An 18,968-nucleotide genomic window follows, 5' to 3' on the forward strand; every position below is an offset into this window, starting at 1 on the left:
GAAGCTCACCAAAGATCAAGACAACAACAAACTGGTGCGTACATCTTGTGGTAGTGTTGTGCCGCGGCGTCTGTAACTTCACACTTCTGCCATGCCTCTGCCGCCTGCGCTAGCCGCCAAACTAGCGAAGAGGGGAATTATCAGTGCTCCAAAGGATCCAGGTTAGTAGTAATGCAGAACAGAAGGGCGTGTCAGTGTGAAGCCCTTCGGGCTTCCTTCACCTTGCGAGTAACTCTTATGATAGGCAAGGACAGGTAGAGAGAGGCAGTGCACACACCTTGTACTGCACATTTCCAAACTTTAACCTACCTGCCTGAGGCAGGCAAATGGTGAGGAGGAAGGAGGACATGTCTGTTTGAGCTCTATTTTTTCTTTTTTTTCCCCTTTTTTTTTTTTCTTTCTTACTTTCTTTATTTATTTATTACTGGATTTTGCTATCAAGTTCTGCCGCCGTCTACCAACTTCATGTCTCTGATTTGTGACTGAAGTACTGACCATGGATGGGAGAAGTGGACGTGGGATGGTAAAGGGGAACCAGGAAATCGTTATCAAATAAGTAACACTTGTGTTGCCGGGAATGTAAACAAAGATGGAAGTGATACCGGTTCTGGTCCAACTGGTGGTGACATTAGTACAGCTTATGGTGACCATGCTTGACCTGCATGTAAAGTACAGGTGTCTGATTCTAATAGACATATATCCTTCCTGTAATGTGGGCGACCAGAACTGTGCATCATAGTCTAGATGAGGTCTGACCAGTGCCAAATATGACTTTAATATTTCTTTGAGACTTTTACTTTTAACATTCCTCAAAATGAATCCTAATACCCTATTTGCCCTATGTCTGGCCTCTATGCATTGTTTTCTTAGATGGAGGTCAGAGCTATAACTCCTAAATCTTTTTCATACCTTGAACCTTCTAGAACTTCATTGTTTATTGTGTACCTACTGTGTGGGTTTCCTCTAGCTATACAAAGTATTTTGCATCTGTTAATATTAAACTGCATTTGCCATCTGTCTGTCCATTTGTTCATTCTTTCTAAATCTGCCTGCAAGGTGATGGCATCTGGATCTGACCTAATTAATCTACTTATCTTCGTGTCATCCACAAATTTACTAACATCACTATTAATTCCATTGTCCAAGTCATTGATATATATTAAAAACAATAAGTTACCTAAAACTAATCCCTGTGGTACCCCACTGATTACTTAACCCCACTCGGAGTTAGGGCTGTTTATTACAACTCTGTCCCCTGTTGCCTAGCCACGACCTTATCCAGCCTGACACCATCCCATCCATCCTGTGTGCCCTAACCTTTCTCAGGAGTCTGATGGGATACTTTGTCAAATGCTTTACTAAAGTCCAGATATAGGATGTCAAAACTATCTCCATTACCTGCTGTCTCAAAAACTTCACTGTAAAAATTCAACAAGTTTGTCAGGCAAGACTTTCCTTTCTTGAAGCCATGCTGTAACTGATTTATCAAGTTATGTTTGTCTAAATGCTCTTTAATGTTCCTTGCTATTACTGACTCCATTATTCTACCTGCAAGTGAAGTTAGGCTGACAAGTCTATAATTAGACATTAAAGTTTTATCTCCTTTCTTAAATGGGTACTACATTTGCCTGCCTTCACATTACTGGTACTTCTGAGTCTAGTGATTTCCTAAAGACAATAACTAATGGTTCACTAATAACCTCTTTGCATTCCTTGAGTACTCCAGGATATATTTGATCTGATCCTGGTGACTTGAATTTTATTTTCAGCCTATCCATCTCTTGTTCCATTATTGAGTAATACGTTAATACAAAACATGCCAATGTTGACCAGGAAAAAAAAATACTTCTCACAGACACACACAATAATACCTGTCTGTTCATAACTACACACTTTGTTCACTCATTCTGGAATGTCTCACTGGGCTCATTCCATGGAATTGTTGAGTGTTCACAAACCATATTTTAAAAATCCAATGAAACCTAATCTAACAGCAGGCTGTGACCCCCTAATTAATAACCAAACCATGAATAGTTCATGAAAAAAAAAATTTACTGTCCTGTTGGGGTGGCACTCCATTCATCATCACCTTCCCATTCTGGATTTCCTTCCACAAGGTACAGTTGCTATGGCACCTCACATACTTTACACTCACAGCAGAACACTATGATTATATAAAAATTCAGGGAAACCTCTGTACTTCCATATAATTAGGCAATACTCACTCAGTAATGAGAAGTACATCTTTCTCAGACTATTTCAAATTCAGTTGTGTCTTCCTTCTCTGATGGAACAAAGTGCAATGACTAGCCAAATTAATTAAGCATTTTTATTCTATTGGCCTGCAGCATTGTCTCTATTCAAAAAATCCAATTAGTGTGACCTACTTTGTGCTGGCATTGGGTTTTACTCAATACACATATAAACACACCACTTTCCACAAAGTGACAGTTTGTGATACTACATATGGCAGGTGAGTGTGCCACTCTCTGCAATAGAACTAACCAGGAACAAGTTAAGATTTTTAGAATCAGGGGTGGCATTATAATGAATTAGCTGTCCATAAGTACAGGATTCAAAATATTCAGAATAAAAGGATGTAACTGATAAGAACTGCCACTATCAAATGGGTTAACTTCTTAATGTAATATACCATTACAGTAAAACCTCTATAAACTGAATATATAGGGCGAGGTGGCTGACAGTTTATCCGAAAGCTTGGGTTATCCAACAATATGTGATTTTGGCCAGCTTCATCATCATCATCATCATCATCTTCTTCTTCTTCTTCTTCTTCTTCTTCTTCTTCTTCTTCTTCTTCTTCTTCTTCTTCTTCTTCTTTTCTTTTTCTTCTTCTTCTTCTTCTTCTTCTTCTTCTTCTTCTTCTTCTTCTTCTTCTTTTGTTCCTCCTTCGCCTCCTCCTCCTCCTCCATATGGCTCTGTCTCCCTTCCCTTAGTTCCTTACTACTCATTGTTAAAAATCTCACATTCAGGGCAATTATTTTTTTTGCATGTTTTGTGGCAATATAGAAATGATACCATTAGTATTTTGATCTTGCTTGGTGATGTTTTACAACTTGAAGCAATAAACTGACAGTGTCAGTAGTGTTTGAAAGCAATGAAGAAAGAAATAGTATTGTTGGCAGTGGTTGCAACTAATTATTTCACACCATTCCGCCCACTTGGTTAGGCCTGTATTAAATTACAACTTTGCCGCATAAAGGCATATCTATAGGGCAGAGTCCTCAAGTCATTAGAATGGGAAAGCCCCCACCCCCCTCCCAGGAGGGCTTCCTCCCTGCCCCCCCCCCATCTCTCTCTCTCTCTCTCTCTCTCTCTCTCTCTCTCTCTCTCTCTCTCTCTCTCTCTCTCTCTCTCTCTCTCTCTCTCTCTCTCTCTCTCTCTCTCTCTCTCTCTCTCACTTTTTTATCAGTTATTATTAATATTATTATGATTATTATTATTATTATTATTATTATTATTATTATTATTATTATTATTATTATTATTATTATTATTAAAGTGTTGAGTGTGCATGTGTGTGTGTGTGTATTTACCTAGTTGTGACATACAGGAGAGGAGCTAAGCTCGTACTGTCCCGTCTCCGTAACTCTTTTTATCCAGCTTTTCCTTAAAGGCATGAATATTTGTGGCACAAACCACTTCCCCTTCCAGTCCATTCCATGCCTCTATGCTTCTATGAGGGAAGCTAAACTTCTTTATGTCCCTTCTGCAGGTGGTTACTTTAAGTTTTCTTCCATGTCCTCTTGTTTCTCTTTCGTTCATTATAAAGAGATGTTCCCTATCTAGTTTTTCCATCCCACTCAGCAATCTGTACAATGCAATCAAGTCACCTCTCTCCCTCGTCTCTTTTCCAAGGTTGGGAGTTGCATTCTAGCTAGTCACTCCTCATATGACAAATCTTGCAATTCTGTTATCGTCTTTGTTGCTGCTCTCAGTATTCCATCCAACTTTCTTATGTGCTTTTTTTCATGTGGTGACCAGATTACCACTGCATATTCTAATCTTGGACGTATCATTGTGGTGATTATTTTCCTCATCATTTCTATATCCAGATGAGCAAAGGCAACTCTTATATTTCTTAGTATGCTGAGAGTTTCACCTGTTATCTTGTTAATATATTTTTCCAGTGATAAATTCCCTGAGAAAACCACTCCCAGATCTTTTTCTCTTGTTGTCTTATGTATTGTTTCATTCCCCATCTTATAGCTATAGCTACACCTGTTACTTTTTCCAAATTCCACCTTTTTACACTTACCAGAGTTAAGTTCCATTTGCCATCTGTTGCTCCACTCCCACACCTTGTCTATATCTCTTTGTAATTCTTCATGATCTTCCATTCCCTTCACTTTTCTCACAAGTTTTTCATCGTCAGCAAAAAGACTCACATAGCTGGATACATTCTCCACCATACCATTTATATACACCGCAAACATTATTGGTGCCAACACTGACCCCTAGGGCACCCCACTTAATACTGGGCTCCACACTGATGTCTGGTCCCTAATTACTGTTTGCATCTCTCTGTTTTTAAGAAAATTGTCCATCAATTTCAACATTTTTCCATTTACATCACCTATCTTTTCCAGCTTCCACGGCAGTCTATTATGCAGCACTTTATCAAAAGCTTTTCTTAAATATAGATAAATACAGTCTGCCCAACCATCTCTCTCCTCTATGATATCAATCACTCTTGAATAATAACATAATAAATTAGTGACACAAGATCTCCCTTTTCTAAAGCTAAATTGACATGTGAGAATGTCCTTATCTTCCAAAAACTTGGTCCATTTGTTCTTTATTATCCTTTCACACATTTTTGCAACCACACTCGTCAGCGAAACCGGTCTATAATTTAATGGGTCTTGTGTGTCTCCTCCTTTAAATATGGATACAATGTTTGCCCTTTTCCAATCCTGTGGAACTATTCCTTCATTAATAGAGGTACACATGGTGGTATGTAATTTATCACTAAGCTGGTTGCTGCATTCTTTTATTACCCATCCCGACACTCCATCCAGTCCTGCGGCCTTTCTCACATCTAACGTTTTGATGATTTCATCAACTTCCTCTTTTGTTACTTGAAATTCCTCTATTTTTCCATTTTAAGGTGTGCACAGTGGCCTTATAAATTCCTTTTCCTTTGTAAAAACTTCCTTAAAGCTCTTATTCATCACTTCCGCCATCTCTTTCAGGTCTTCATAAACTACTCCATCTACCATTAGCTTTCCTTATACTCACTTTGCTTTTCAGTTTACTATTCACATATTTATAGAAGAGTTTGGGCTCATGTTTATACCTGTCTGTTATATCTTTCAAACTGTCTGTGTTCATCCCTGAGGATCTTCACGTAATCATTTCTTACTTGTTTGTAATTATTCCATAGGTTAATTCTTTTACTTTTCCTCCATTTTTTCCATGTATCCTCTTTCATCCTTCTTGCTGCTTCGCATCTTTTATTAAACCACTCTTTTTTTTTTTTATCAGCTATTACTGTCTGCTTTTTAGGCGCAAACTTTTTTTCACCTTTATATATTTTAAGAAATTCATCTCACTACTCTTGGACCCCTGTAGCCTTATGGAACCTATCCCATCTCTCTTCTTGAAAAAACTTCCTCATGTTATCAAAGTCTGCCTTACAGTACTTTAATCTCCCAGCATGGTGTTCTTCATTCCTTTGATTCTCTTTTCCCCATTTATATTGAACTCTATGGTAGTGTGGTCACTTTTGGCTAACGGACAACCTATGTGAACATTCTCATTTCCTTCTGGTTCCTTACTAAATAACAGATCTAGTCTTGATGTTTCTCCATCTTTTCCAAATCTTGTATCTCCTTTTATCCATTGAGTTAATATATTATCCATTGCCAGCTGTAATAATTTATTTCCTCAAGATGATTCTGTTCCCTCCGTGTACCACTGTTCCCAACATACCTCCTTACAGTTAAAGTCTCCCATCACGATCAATTTATCACCACTTAGCACTTTCTCTGTCCAGTTCACTGTGTCTTTTATCATTATTTCTATATTCTTCGTTTGACCAGGCATTGATTTTTGGTGGTACGTACATCACTATGTATTGTCTCTTTTTTGCCTTGTGTATTTTCCACTCCAATTTTTATTGCCTCTGCTAATCCGTTGCCATATTCTATTTCAACCACCTTTAAGCTTTTTCTTAACTAGAAACATCACTCCTCCTCCTTTCTTATATGTTCTGCTTCTTTTCCATAAATTGTATTGATTTTGCCCAATGTTCTTTACCTCTAACTCATCATATAATTTTATTTCTGTGAGGCCCATTATATCTGGACTGTTCTCACTTAAATAAACATTTAATTCCCTTAATCCCGAGATGAATCCATTAATGTTTGTGTAAGCTACCTTCAAAATGCCCTTTTTTCTCCTTAGCTTGTTTCCCTGTTCTCCCTCCTGTTCAGGTACCACCTTCACTTTCATGTGTGTGTGTGTGTGTGTGTGTGTGTGTGTGTGTGTGTGTGTGTGTGTGTGTGTTTGTGATTCACCTACAGTTGTCTGCTGGTCACCCAGCCAGCTGTTCCCTTACTGAAAGAGCTCAGAGCTCATAGTGACTGATCTTTGGGTAGGACTGAGACCACTGACACACCACACACCAGGACAGCAAGGTCAGGTTTGGTGTGTGTGTGTGTGTGTGTGTGTGCGTGTGCATGTGTGTGTGTGTGTGTGTGTGTGTGTGTGTGTGTGTGTGTGTGTGTGTGTGTGTGTGTGTGTGTGTGCGCGTGCATGCATGCATGCATGTGTGTGTGTGTGTGTGTGTGTGTGTGTGTGTGTGTTAGAGAGAGAGAGAGAGAGAGAGAGAGAGAGAGAGAGAGAGAGAGAGAGAGAGAGAGAGAGAGAGAGAGAGAGAGAGAGAGAGAGAGAGAGAGAGAGAGAGAGAGAGAGGTGTGAGTGCATGCATGCATGTGTGAGTGAGTGAGTGAATAAGTGAGTGAGTGTAGACATGCAGAGCCATATGGAAGAGGAGGAGGAGCCTGAGGAGGAACAAAAAGCAAGAAGAAAAAAGAAAAGAAGGAGAAGATAATGATGATGATGATGGAGGAGGAGGAGGAAGAGAGGGAGTGAGACAGAGAGAGAGAGAGAGAGAGAGAGAGAGAGAGAGAGAGAGAGAGAGAGAGAGATCAGGTGGGGGCAGAAAGCCCTTCTGGAAATGAATGGGAGACGGGCCTACCCTTTCTTGTCAAATCTAAGAGATTTTCATGTTCCTATATGCGACGCAGCCAATACAAAAAATTGGTTTTCACCAGCAGTGAGGGGTCTAGCTATAGAGAATGTGATTGTACATAGATATGTACATTTATTGTTATTTACAGCATATTCTGTTCTGTTCTGTCCTGTCACCCACTCTCTTCTTATTATTCATCAATGACCTTCTAAACCAGATTTCTTGTCCTATCCACTCTTATGCTGATGATACCACCCTGCACTTTTCCATGTCTTTTCATAGATTTCCAACACTTCAGGAAGTAAACATTTCATACAGGGAAGCCGCAGAATGCCTGACTTGCGATCTTTCTAAAATTTCTGATTGGGGAAGAGCAAACTTGGTTTTGTTCAATGCCTCAAAAAACTCAATTCCTCCATCTGTCAACTTGATATAGCCTTCCAGACAACTATCCCATCTTCTTCAGTGACACTCAACTGTCCCCCTCTTCTACACTGAACATCCTCAGTCTCTACTTTGCTTATAATCTGAACCAGAAACTTCACATCTTATCTCTAGCTAAAACATCTTCTATGAAGTTAGACATTCTGAGATGTCTGCCAGTTTTTCTCACTCCTGCCCCCGGCTGCTAACTCTGTACAAGGGCCTTATACATCCATGTATGGAGTATGCTTCACATGTCTGGACTTGAATTGACTTGAATTCCTTCAAGAGGGAGGTTTCAAGACACTCATCCTTCAGTTTTTTACTACCACTTTGGACCCTTTTGTGGGACTGGCATCTCAGTGGGCTTTTTTTTTTTTCTCTCTCCCTTGGCCAGTGTCCCTCCTACTTAAAAAAAAATAAATAAATTGTTAGCACATTATAAGCCCCAAAATAGATATTTACAGCATATTTTGTTATTACACACTGCACACAACGCACTAACTGGGGTGTGTTCAGCTGGGCAACTCAGGTTACCTGGGACGACCAATTCTCAACTGAATGCTCTCTTTGTGCAGCATGGATCGTCCGCTTGGATGACTCAGGTTACGCAAACGAGGAGGTGGTGCACTCTGTGCTATGATGACAGCACAACAAAAATGGCCACCCAACCATACTCATATTGGTGTTATACTCACTCATTCATTGCAGATGACTATGATATTGTCTGCATATGTGCAATGACATGCACTAGTAAGTAAAGTACTGAGTCTTAAATATATAAAAGAATGAAAATAAAGGAAGTGGGATGGGTAATGAATGATGTTAGTAACAAATCTTCACCAAGAACCTCATTGCCGAGGACAGCAAGTGCTCCATAATACAAATCACCAAGTGGATAAATGTCAGCCATATGTTTACTGCTAGAGTTGGGCAGAATGTGGCCGTCTCCATGGCAACATCGATTATTTGTTTGCAGTATCCTGAAAGGTACCCAAAACCATTCAGTTGGGCCACACAGGCTGCCCAGGTTATGGTATTGAATGCAACCCTGGTCACTTAAGAGTTCACTTAACACTATGCAACTACACACTTTACTTAAGAGCTCACTTAACTGTACACAACACACTGGTCATGGTCACATAAGAGATAACATAACATTATGCACTGCACTACTAGTGTACGTTTGTTTGTCACTCAGAGTTGCCATAAGGCCATTCAGTTTATCTATATCTAATATTTGGCTTTTTCAGGTTTGGTTTAGGGAAGTTTTACTGTGTTTGTTTTATCAACATACTTGTTTATATTTGTCCAAACTATATTTTTCTGAGATTTACCCGTCTTTAAAAAATTTGGTGTTTGTTTCTCTGGGAAATCACTAGTTTTTCCTTTTCTCTTGTGACCCTCAGTAAGGAAAATCTAGTGATTTCCCAGAGAAAGAAACATACCATTCTTTCAAAACCATAAAATCTATGGCATTTATTAAGAAGTACACCTGTCTCACAGTGGCAATTCTTACCCTTTTCATCAGCTACATCCTTTCATTCTGAGCATTTTGAACCACATATACTATATATTACAAATTTATTATGCCACCAGTGATTTGTCTTATTTTACTGTTTCCTGGGAATGCCAGCACACACACCTGCCTGCCTGACATAATGCAACCAAATGTTCCAGTGCAGAAGGTGGTGTGTATTTTGTTCATCTGTTCAGCAAATTTTATGCATTGGCGTGAAACAGGTTAAACTGACTGATTTTTGAGTTATGACAATGCCATGAACCAATAAAAACAATGTTTAACTAATTTGGCCAGTCCTAGTGCTTTGTTTCATCAGGGAAGAAAGATGCAGCTGCATAGTGGAGCATTGTTAATGCTTGTAGAAGAAACAGTTAAGTGAAAAAATCCATTTTATGTTGGAAAATGCGATATCCTATCTTTCCATACTGTTAGGGATATAATGAGTACATATCCTTTGCTTCCTCCCTTGCTTCTCTCATCTACTGCACACTACACCACTCCACATCTCTCCTTTCCTTCCATATACTTTCTACTAGTTTCCTTCACTTGCCAGTTGCATTCATTTTGTCAATGTTGAGGCCACTCTCAGTAACAACCAGTCATCCCCAAGGTGAGGTGGGGCCCCCTTTGGTCAAAGCTGTTATCCTCCCCACAAGGGGCCACTAACAGCTGACACAGTTAAGGCATTGGAGAGACATGGGATATCTGAAAGGGTTCCATTATAAATACTTATTAAATGAAGAAGCTAGTAAAGCAAATGAGGAAATATATAGTGAATAAATTGAAACTAATATCTGTTAAGGATTTACACCAAGAGCATACAAAATGCAGACATGAAACAACAAATATTAGTTATTACAATTAAATTTGAATTTATCTTGCAATATTAGGATTGATTAACATAAACTTTTGTTACAGTCTGGATAAGTTTAATTCAGGAGCAAAAATTTGAAAAGTAGTTATGCTTGATTACACAAATGCCATAATTCCTTAATGATTATCCAAACATAAAAATCAGCAGTAAACAAACACTTATACTAAGAAAAATCTCATGACAATTATTGGACTGTACAGGACTACTTTGTGTGTTGTGATGTGACCTTGCAGAGCCTGAGTCAGCTGGGGGGACTGAGGAGGAAATCATTGCGGAGGACTATGATGAGACACCCCAGCAGCCTCTCCCCCATGCCTACCCCCAGCTGGAGCCACAAACCACAGACCCCTTCCAAGTAAGTCTCACATGTTTTGGAGTAAAGTGCAAAGGTAGACTCCTATGTGTGTGTGTGTGTGTGTATGTGTGTGTGTGTGTGTGTATGTGTGTGTGTGTGTGTGTGTGAGTGAGAGAGAGAGAGAGAGAGAGAGAGAGAGAGAGAGAGAGAGAGAGAGAGAGAGAGAGAGAGAGAGAGAGAGAGAGAGAGAGAGAGAACTGTTGAATGGATAGACATGGAGACAACTACTGTTCTCAAGTGAGCAAGTAAGCAACAACTGTGTTAACTCATCTTGTTTTTAACTTAATGTTTTGGCACATCATGCAATCCCTAACAAACTCTTAGTCATTACTAAACCTTAGTCATTACTAAAGGGGTATCACCCTAACATCATTACTTATTAACTTCATTGCTGTATCAAACTGCTTTCTCCCGAAATTATGTGTCTGGCAACCTCACCTATTTAAATTTTTGCTCACTATACTGGAAGCAAACTTAAGGTGAAGCTAATTCCAGAAGAGTACCAAGGTCTGAGGAAGAAAAAGGTACTGCAAAATCTGTATACACCCATACAAAAACTTGTCATAAAGTCCAGTAAAATTCCCTTAAAAGACTGAAATATGTACATTAAACAAAAGCAACAGTAGGATATGCCTACAGACAATTATTATAAGCTAGACAGATTAAAAATATATATTTATATACAAAATAGACATGGCAGGGATATTGACTAAAAGTGTCAGGAGAGTTGACAGGGAAAGAGGAAAGGAGTGGCAAAAGTTTCTAAATTTTCAACTGCACACTTCAAGGTCCATGGTAGTGATGGTAAGGCTACAAAACACACCACTCCAATCACCTGATTTGTAGCCACATCACCAGTATCCAGCTCACTATTTCATGGTGCTTTGTGAATCACCAATCCCTGCCTTTCTTTCAGATTAATTTTAGGATTGCCATATCCATAATTTATTTTAGCCTGCTTAAAGCCATAACAAGCTATTCATCTTTAGAAAAGTGAGCAGCTTGTTTACACCTGTTTTGTATCCTAACACCTCTTTGCTGGTTAGTCATAGCTACCTACGTATCTACCAATCATCATAGAATAAAGAGGCTTCCTAAATATTTAGAAAGTAAAAGTTCTAAAATATACGAGAATTTTAAAAAATATTAAAGTTTTAAATTCTGATTTATGTATCTCAGGAGTCAAACCCAGGACTACAGAGTTGTGGAACATAATACAACCACTCTTTTAATCTTCTAGACATGGTGGAATCAAAAGCATTTTTATCTTATTAACTCCTCTTCTCTAACTGATTGTCTTCAATCCCTCTCATCACTGCACTGTTGCATCTCTTGCTATCTTCTACTGCTATTTTTATTCTAACTGCTCTTCTGATCCAGCTAACTGCGTGCTTCCCCACCTCCTGCCTCACTGCACAGGACCTCCTACTTTTACTCGCCCTTAGTTCTGTTCGCTGTCTCTAATGCAAGAGTTTACTGGTATTCTCAATTATTCATTCCTTTTTCTGGTAAACTCTGGAACTCCCTGCCTGCTTCTGTATTTCTTCCTTATTATGATTTACATTCTTTGAAGAGAAAGATTTCAAGACACTTATCCTCCAATTTTGGATGATTCTTTTGACCTTTCTTTTAGGAACTGGAACCCTCAATTGGCTTTTTTTTTTCTGCTCTTATTTTTTATTCAAGTTTTTTTATTATTTATTTATTTACTTTTTTTTTTATGTAGCCAAGAGCAACAAAAATTCAGTAAAAAAAAAAAAAAAAAGCCCACTGAGATGCCAGTCCCCAAATAGGGTCCGAAGCATTTGTCAAAAATTGAAGGATAAGTGTCTTGAAATCTCCTCTTGAAGGAATTCAAGTTGTAGGAAGGTGGAAATGCAGAAGCAGGCAGGGAATCCCAGAGTTTACCAGAGAAAGGGATGAATGATTGATACTAGTTAACTCTTGCATTAGAGAGATGGAGAAAACAGGGGGTGAGAGAAACAAGAAAGTCTTGTACAGCAAGGTTGCAGGTGGAGGGGAGGCATGCAGTTAGCAAGATCAGAAGACCAGTTAGCATGAAAATAGTGGTAAAAGATAGCAAGAGATGCAACGCGGCGGCAATGAGAGAGAGGCTGAAGGAGAGGAGTTGATGAGATGAAAAGCTTTTGATTCCACCCTGTCTAGAAGAGTAGTTTGAGTGGATAAGGGTCCTTTACAGAGTTACCAGCTGGGGTGGTGAGAAAAACTGGCAGAGACATCTTAGAACACCTAACTTCATAGAAGCTGTTTTAGCTAGAGATGAAATGTGAAGTTTCCAGTTCAGATTATAAGAAAAAGACGGACCGAGGATATTCAGTGTAGAAGAGGGGGACAGTTGAGTGTCATTGAAGAAGATGGGATAGTTGTCTGGAAGGTTGTGTCAAGTTGATAGATGGAGGAATTGAGTTTTTGAGGCATTGAACAATACTAAGTTTGCTCTGCCCCAATAAGAAATTTTAGAGAGATCAGAAGTCAGGTGTTTTGTGGCTTCCCTGCATGAACTGTTTACTTCTTGTATGGTTGGATGTCTACAAAAAGATGTGGAAAAGTGCAGGGTGGTATCATCAGTGTAGGAGTGGATAGAACAAGAAGTTTGGTTTAGATCATTGATGAATAATAGGAAAAGAGTGGATGACAGGACAGAACCCACAGCAGCAATAGAACAGTCAGAAAGGAAACTTGAGATGAAGTTACAGACAGAAAGATAGAAGCCATAGGAGGGTAGTTTGGAAATAAAAGCTTTGTGCTAGACTCTATCAAAAGCTTTTGATATGTCTAAGACATTAGCAAAAGTTTCACTAAAATCTCTAAAAGAGAATGACCAAGACTGAGTAAGGAAAGCCAGATCATCATCTGTAAAGTGGTCTTGACTGAACCCATACTGGCAATCAGAAGGTTGTGAAGTGATAGATGTTTAAGAATCTTCCTATTGAGGATAAATTCAAAAACTTTAGATAGGCAGGAAATTAAAGTAATAGGACAGTATTTTGAGGGATTAGAACACTCACCCTTTTCAGGAACAGGATGAATGTAGGTGAACTTCCAGGAAGAAGGAAAGGTAGATGTTGATATACAGAGTTGAAAGAGTTTGACTAGGCAAGGTGCAAGCATAGAGGTGCAGTTTCAGAGAACAACAGGAGGGATCCCATCAAGTCCATAAGCCTTCTGAGGGTTTAGGCCAGCAAGGGCATGGTAAACATCAGTGCAAAGAATTTTGTTTGCCCTTGGCCATTGCCCTTCTTACATGAAAATTAATAAATTGAAGACTCAGCTAAAGGTGCATCACAGGTTGGGCAGTTAATATATGAAACCAAGTCATTGAAAGATAGGTAGACAAATAGGGAGACTGACAGACAGACAGACATACAGGTACAATGCACACACTCCTACACATTTCAGGGGTACCCAGGCTGCCCAAACAAGTGGAATGTATTTCATGAGTGCAATGCAGTCTGTCGGGACCAATGGAAGGATCGTAACTTTGTGGACCCTGAGTATGACCGTCGCCGCCTGAAGATGCTGGCCAAGTACCCACTACCCACACACTGGCAGGAGGTGCTGGACCCTGGCATGTAAGTAGTGCCTATGTGACCCACCCTGACCAGCCCTGCTCTTATCCTTTTGCCATTTCCCTAGAGTCATTGTTTAGTGTCATATGCAATTCCTCTCCAGTTGTTTCTGTCCTGCCTAACCTGCTCTGTTGCTCCACCCTTATTCTTATTCCAGTGTTGCCATGTTATCTTGTGCAATGCATCCTTGCGTGTCATTGTGCCTGCCTCCCCCTGCTCCAGTCTTGCCCCAACTTGCTTCTGCTTTTCTCCTTACTTTACCTTCCACATATTTTATCTCTTCCTATTCTCTCTTGTTGGCTTGCTCCACACTGTCCTGGTCCCTGTGCCTCCCTGCCTTGTCTCATCAGGACACCCAACTCTTCCTTCACTCCTCTCAACAGTTACTGGATTTTAGAATAAGCTAGGGCTGGAGTCCAACCGAAATTCAAAATTCATACCTGGGCTCTTTAACCACTCCATAAGAGTATCATAGCTTATAGCAGAGATGGAGCTAAATTTCTTTGTTTTATCTTTACTCAATTACTTATAGGCTTCTTTTTCCAGATCATCTACTAATTAACCCTTAAAGTGCATCAGGCTTTTGCAACATGCCATGTCATACCACAGTCATGGTTCTCTTCAAATGTAGCACTCATTTTATGACACACAGTTTGTTTATGCTTGAGGCTATGTGTCATAAATCAAGTCCTGTCATTGGTCCTGCCATTGGTGGATGCTTGGCCAATCAAGTCCCAGCTTTTACAAGGATTTGTTTATGTTGTTGTGAGCTTCCAGATTTTCCCACCTAGAGTATACATTCATGATGTGAGTTGTGTTTTATTATTTTTGACCAATTTCTAGGCAAGACAGCAGATATATATGTATTTCTATGAGTAAATAAGTATTTGAGCATACAGTATGTTACACGACCATACATAATTTTCTCTCTCTCTCTCTCTCTCTCTCTCTCTCTCTCTCTCTCTCTCTCTCTCTCTCTCTCTCTCTCTCTCTCTCTCTCTCTCTCTCTCTCTCTCTCTCTCTCTCTCTCTCTCTCTCTCTCTCTCTCTCTCTGATTGATCCAGACAAGAGTAGATGGTGCAGTGATGATGATGACGTCTGATGATGAGTGTGAGGTGACATTGGAGGTTTCCATTCTAGAGGAAATTGAATTTGATGATTATACCAAAACTAGTGATGAGGAATTTAATGCAGATGACTTACCTAACAGTGGAATACAGGGTGATGATGATTCTGCTACTTCGACAGCAAGCAGTGTAAATGAAAGTAGTGATGACAAAGCCAGCAAGTCAGCTGGTGCATCATCTGCAGAAATGGGAGGGTGGGCATCAGTGTTCCTTTTACAGGAGCCAGTGAACTCAACACCCACCTAAGAGTGATGTCATGCCTACTGAATATTTTAGGAAGTTTTTTACTACTGATATAATAGATAAAATGGTTCTACAAACAAATAGGTATGCAGAACAGTGGATTCATAAAGATGCTGAGTATATGAGTAAAAAAACAAAGTCTGTGGTATATTTATGGATCACAGAAGGTAAAACAGCCCAGAGAAATTTTATTTCTAGCAGTAATAATGAATATGGGGCCAATTAGAAAACCAATTCTTATGTCATACTGGGACTACTCTAGCCCCAGCCAGTCAACGCCATGATTCAGTCCTCCTCTCAGTAAAACAAGGTTTCAGCTGCTACTGAGTTTGTTCATTTCAGTTATAATGAAAAAATGTCTCCAAAAACAGATCCTGCTTTTCAGCTATACAAAATCCAGCCTCTTGTGGACCATTTTCAGAAAGCTTCATTGTAATTTTTGAGTGAAAAATGAAGAAAATAAAAGAATGCCCATACAAAATTTTCCCTTGTTTTATTTATTTATTTTATTTTTTTCATGTATATATAAGTTCCATTTGCTCATTTATGATTATACCATACTAAAGAGCAACTTCTAAACTTTCAAATGATATATAAATGTCTCAGTCTTTGTTAAAGTAATTTGAATGAACACTAAAATAAGCAAGGGAACACCTGTTAACATTAATTACTCGTTTTTATGTATGAAACTTAATACAGCCTACACATTTTGTCACGCTATAAGGACTAACTATTTTAGTATAGTAATTATCTTATCTTTTAAGTTTAATGTAGCTTTTTTTTCCCCTTCTTTCTTTGAGATTCAATTTATGAGACAATGCTAATTTAGGCTACATTCACCAGGTACTATTAAGGTAAGCCATCCCTTTCTCCCCTACACAGTGGCCGGTACTACTACTGGAACACTGAGACAGACCTGGTGTCATGGCTGCCTCCTGGCCATCCCCGCTGCCAGGTGTCCCGTTCTGCTGGCACCCTGCGCAAGGAGATGGTGGCAGAGATGCACAAGAACCGCAGCACCTCAGGGACTGGCCAGCAGCAGGATAATGACATTGAGATGACAAGAGTGGAGAATGAGGAAGGTCCTGATGGAGAAGAACATGGCAGTGATAAATCTGAGGTACTAATGGGAGGGGAGAACCTGGTAGAGAAAATGATGGTAGTGATGGAAAGAATAAATGTTGGTGGAGATTGAGACTGTAGGATAAAAGTGTTGATGAGAGATGTGATGGTAGAGGGATAGAGGTGATGACAATGCTGCACAGTAACATTATGAATGCTGACGATGATGTTGAGAGGAACTATATGCCCACTTTCTCTCTTAAACTTAGGTGTACATACTGTGTGTGAAGATACAGGAAAGATACTAGTGAAACAAATCCAATTTGGAGGAAGTATGATCATGTCATGTCTGTCATACTGCTCTTCTAGATAGGGTGGAATCAAAAGCTTTTTGTCTCATCAACTCCTCTCCTCTAACTGACTGTCGTCAGCCTCTCTCATATCACTGCGATGTTGCACCTCTAGCTATCTTCTACCGCTATTTTCATACTAACTGGTCTTCTGATCTTGCTAACTGCATGCCTCCCTTCCTCCCACAGGCTCACTGCACAAGACTTTCTTCTTTCTCTCACCCTATTCTGTTCACCTCTCTAATGCAAGAGTTAACCAGTATTCTCAATCATTCACCCCTTTCTCTGGTAAAGTCTGGAACTCCCTGCCTGCTTCTGTATTTCCATCTTCCTATGACTTGATTTCCTTCAAGAGGGAGGTTTCAAGAGACTTATCCTTCAATTTTTGACTACTGCTTTGGACCCTTTTCTGGGACTGGCATCTCAGTGGGCTTTTTTTTATTGGATTTTTGTTGCTCTCCTACATAAAAAATTATATATATATATATATATATATATATATATATATATATATATATATATATATATAATAAATCTACCCAACTTGTGTTGGGTAGACTAAAGTTCTTCCCTTGTTATTCCATCCCCAATGAATAGCACTTAACATTGTTTTTCCAATTTGGCGCCACACTAAGCCATCCTCTCCCAGCTCACAACTCCACCAGCTCTTTTCTCCTCACTCAGCCTTCCCTTTCCTCAGGGCTCTGGAGATGAGGGCAGCCAGAGAGACAAGAGAGAGGTGGAGCGGTGGGAGCGTACTGGGGGCAGTAGGGACAGGGACAAGGGGAAAGAGCGTAGCCGAGGGAGAGACCGCCGAGGAGGACGCCGGCCACCACCCACTGAGGAGCTGGACCCCATGGACCCTGCTTCCTATGGGGACTGTGGCAGGTGAGTGGTGGTGAAGGTGTGTGTGTGTGTGTGTGTGTGTGTGTGTGTGTGTGTGTGTGTGTGTTTTCTTTGTTTTTGTGTATATAATTCACATTGCTCCAGCCACTGGCATACTGATGCAAATGATAAATTTCTGCAAAAAAAATCAAGCAAGAAGGTGGAAAGAATCAAACAGATGTAAGTGTTAAATACTGTATAGAAATATACCGTATTTGATGGCTTATAAGGCATGCCTTTTTTCCCCCCAAAAAAAGTCTCAGAAAATGAGCCTGCATCTTATAAGATCAAGGTTCAGCTTTGGAGCAGTGGCTAGTGGTAAGTCTATGGAAATAGTGGCCCTTAAATCAAATCCCAAACATCTTCACACATGTAAACAAAGTGGTGATTGCTTCTGCACAAAAACAATTTATTTTGTTTATTTTTTTTTAAGGTAATATTGTATAACAGGTCGTACTTACCAGTAATTCACATAAAATAACACCAGTCAGGAAGGAATTAAGTGACGACACTTACATTGCATGTACCAAAACAAACTCATGATCGGTTACACACCAAACCTGGCAACACGCACAAGATTCACAGCGTACCTTAGTATGATGTCATTATTCCTTGAGGTAAGACACACCATACATCTAAAATTGCACCTATCTTTTAACATTCTTACCTTGTATACATGTTCAACAAAACTTGAAGCTAATGAGAAACTATTGCTTTTTTAGAACGTAGCTTACTACCTAACAAAACAAAAGATTTTATAAGTGAAGAGAGCATCACAAGGTAGGGCAGCTCATGGTGATGGTCTGTACTGAATATTTCAAATAAAAATAAGTTGTAGAGAATAAGGTAAATCTATTTTCACACATCCTTATGCTTTGAAAATGTACTAAAATATTACTACTAGAATTATGTGTAGAATGATGATGATAAAAGATCATGGACAAACTTTATTACCCCACTTGGCTCTGACAATGTCACTGCCTATGCCATATTTGTTTACGTCACAGCAGGATTGGTCTTAGGACTGGTATTGGTAGGTCCTAGCAGATATTAAAGTTTTTAAATATACAATATTGGGATCTAATAAGAATCTGAATAGTACATATGAGAGAACTTTATATGTCAGGTGAAACCTTTCACTTCATATTCAGAGCTTAAACCCACATTTATTTATTTATTTATTATTATTATTATTATTATTATTATTATTATTATTATTATTATTATTACTATTATTTATTTATTTTATTATTTTTTTCCCTCCCCTTCAAAGCCTGCCCAAACAGAGGTGCATCATATAAGCCCATGCATCTCATAA

General features: G+C 39.2%; 1 protein-coding gene across 1 annotated transcript in view; it reads left to right on the forward strand.

Annotated features, from left to right (window-relative positions):
* The window catches only part of LOC135092135 (polyglutamine-binding protein 1-like), a 24,261-nt gene continuing 5,293 nt past the window's right edge, over positions 1–18,968 (forward strand). Inside the window, exons 1-5 of the mRNA XM_063990391.1 lie at positions 1–161; positions 10,272–10,393; positions 13,814–13,986; positions 16,236–16,473; positions 17,466–17,653. Coding sequence (XP_063846461.1) covers positions 92–161; positions 10,272–10,393; positions 13,814–13,986; positions 16,236–16,473; positions 17,466–17,653 — 791 coding nt within the window. The 5' untranslated portion in view covers positions 1–91. The remainder of the gene's footprint in view (positions 162–10,271; positions 10,394–13,813; positions 13,987–16,235; positions 16,474–17,465; positions 17,654–18,968) is intronic.

The sequence above is a fragment of the Scylla paramamosain genome, chromosome 39 (assembly GCF_035594125.1).
Source record: "Scylla paramamosain isolate STU-SP2022 chromosome 39, ASM3559412v1, whole genome shotgun sequence".
Lineage (NCBI taxonomy): Eukaryota > Metazoa > Arthropoda > Malacostraca > Decapoda > Portunidae > Scylla > Scylla paramamosain.